The following is a 1,935-nucleotide window of genomic DNA, read 5'->3' on the forward strand; positions in this document are numbered from 1 at the left end:
GAGAGCTGAGCTGTCCCCTCCAGGCGGTCTGGCCTTTGGGTTCTGTTCTGTTTGGTTCTGTCTGGTTCTGTTCAGGTTCTGTCAGGTTCAGCTGGTTCTGTTCAGGTTCTGTCAGGTTCTGTTCAGGTTCTGTCAGGTTCTGCTCAGGTTCTGTTGGGTTCTGGTTCGGGTCTCAGTCTACCTGTGTCTCTGGTTCCAGGAGAGCTGAGCTGTCCCCTCCAGGCGGTCTGGCCTTTGGGTTCTGTTCTGTTTGGTTCTGTCTGGTTCTGTTCAGGTTCTGTCAGGTTCTGCTCAGGTTCTGTTGGGTTCTGGTTCTGGTCTCAGTCTACCTGTGTCTCTGGTTCCAGGAGAGCTGAGCTGTCCCCTCCAGGCGGTCTGGCCTTTGGGTTCTGTTCTGTTCAGGTTCTGTCAGGTTCTGTCAGGTTCTGCTCAGGTTCTGTTGGGTTCTGGTTCTGGTCTCAGTCTACCTGTGTCTCTGGTTCCAGGAGAGCTGAGCTGTCCCCTCCAGGCGGTCTGGCTGTTGGACTATGCTGTTTCTGTCCACTGGGTGGCGCCTCCTGAGTCCAGCTCACCTCCTCCCTCGCTCCATCGCCATGTACGCCACCCGCCTCTACGGCACGGCGGGGGGAGGAGGGGGAGGAGGGTTCAAACAAAGCAGAAGGGCGGGGCTAGCGATGCTGGAGGCTCCTCCCCCTCACCTCCCCCACCATCCTCACCCACCGCCGCCTCCTCCCCCCACCTACCCCCTGTACCAGGGCCGCCCGGACGCCCATCGAGGGCCTCACTTTCCCCATCACTACCACCCTCACTCGCACCACCTGGCCCCGCCCCCTTTCCCCCCTCATTACCAGCCCCACGTGTCAATCCACGCCTATGGGGGGGCAGCCCCGCCCAGCGGCGCCGGAAAGAAGAAGACCTGGAACTTTATCCACGAGAAGATGAGCTACGACACCTTCTTCACCATGAAGCGTCTGATCGAGCGCTCACGGCAACCCGACGAGGTTCTGCGCTGGGTCACCCAGAACCCCTCCAAGATCTCCCACAACCACTACCCCGTGGCCCTTCAGAAGATCGGACAGCTCCTGCAGTCCCCCCCGCGGGCCCCCGCCGACGGAGACGCGCCGGAGGTCGACAGGCGGCAGATCCTGGAGCATCCGGACTTCCAGACTCTCTGTGACGCCATCGTCAGCGACTGCGCCAAGTTCGACAACTTCAGCATCGTCAACTGCCTGTACGCCGTAGCCTCGCTGGGTAAGTTCCTGCCTGCCGCTAACAGGCCCCGCCCCCAGAACCCCACCTCACCACACACCCTGCTCCTCTCAGGACTACCGAGCGATGCCAAGGTGGTCCACGTCCTGGAGGCGGAGTCCCAGTCCAGGCTGAGCCAGTTCAACCAGAAGGACGTGTCCATGGTGTTCAGCTCCAGCATGCGGCTCCATCCCGGCAGCCAGCACCCTCTGACCGAGGCCTGCCTGGCCGGCCTGGAGAAGAACCTGGAGCGAGAGCGCCACCCGCAGACGCTCTTCCTGCTGCTGTCTTACTACAGGCTCAAGTGGCGCTCCCTGCAGCCACCGGAGCCGCCTGCAGGGGGCGCCAACACGCCGCCAAACCCCGAGCAGCTGGTGGCCAACAGGTGAGGATGTGTGGCGTGGAGGACCTGGCTGTGAGCTGAGGGCTGGAGACTCTGACCGTGTCCTCCATGTTTTTAGGAAGATCCTGCGGCTGGTCAAGCACACCCTGGCCAGCGTCAGCGGCGTCCGCGACCAGGAGATGGTGCTGCTGGACGAGATGCTGGCGGCGTGCGCTCGGGAGGCTAGCAACAAAAGCCTGGAGCTGATCTTCAGTTCTCATTTGTTCTACCAGAACAGACAGGAGAAGTTCATCAAGAGCCTGGCAGGTGGGTCGTCCTCCAGAACTCCTCGGGTCCAACCGGGC

The 1,935-nt window shown here is 61.8% G+C and overlaps 1 protein-coding gene across 1 annotated transcript in view; it reads left to right on the top strand.

Annotated features, from left to right (window-relative positions):
- Positions 1-445: 445 nt before the first annotated feature.
- fastk (Fas-activated serine/threonine kinase) overlaps positions 446-1,935 on the top strand; it is a 13,687-nt gene continuing 12,197 nt past the window's right edge. The window contains exons 1-3 of the mRNA XM_015368948.1: positions 446-1,251; positions 1,324-1,633; positions 1,710-1,897. Of these exons, the coding sequence (XP_015224434.1) occupies positions 528-1,251; positions 1,324-1,633; positions 1,710-1,897 (1,222 nt within the window). The 5' untranslated portion in view covers positions 446-527. The remainder of the gene's footprint in view (positions 1,252-1,323; positions 1,634-1,709; positions 1,898-1,935) is intronic.

The sequence above is a fragment of the Cyprinodon variegatus genome, unplaced genomic scaffold (assembly GCF_000732505.1).
Source record: "Cyprinodon variegatus isolate N-32 unplaced genomic scaffold, C_variegatus-1.0 Scaffold2273, whole genome shotgun sequence".
Taxonomy (NCBI): Eukaryota; Metazoa; Chordata; class Actinopteri; order Cyprinodontiformes; family Cyprinodontidae; genus Cyprinodon; species Cyprinodon variegatus.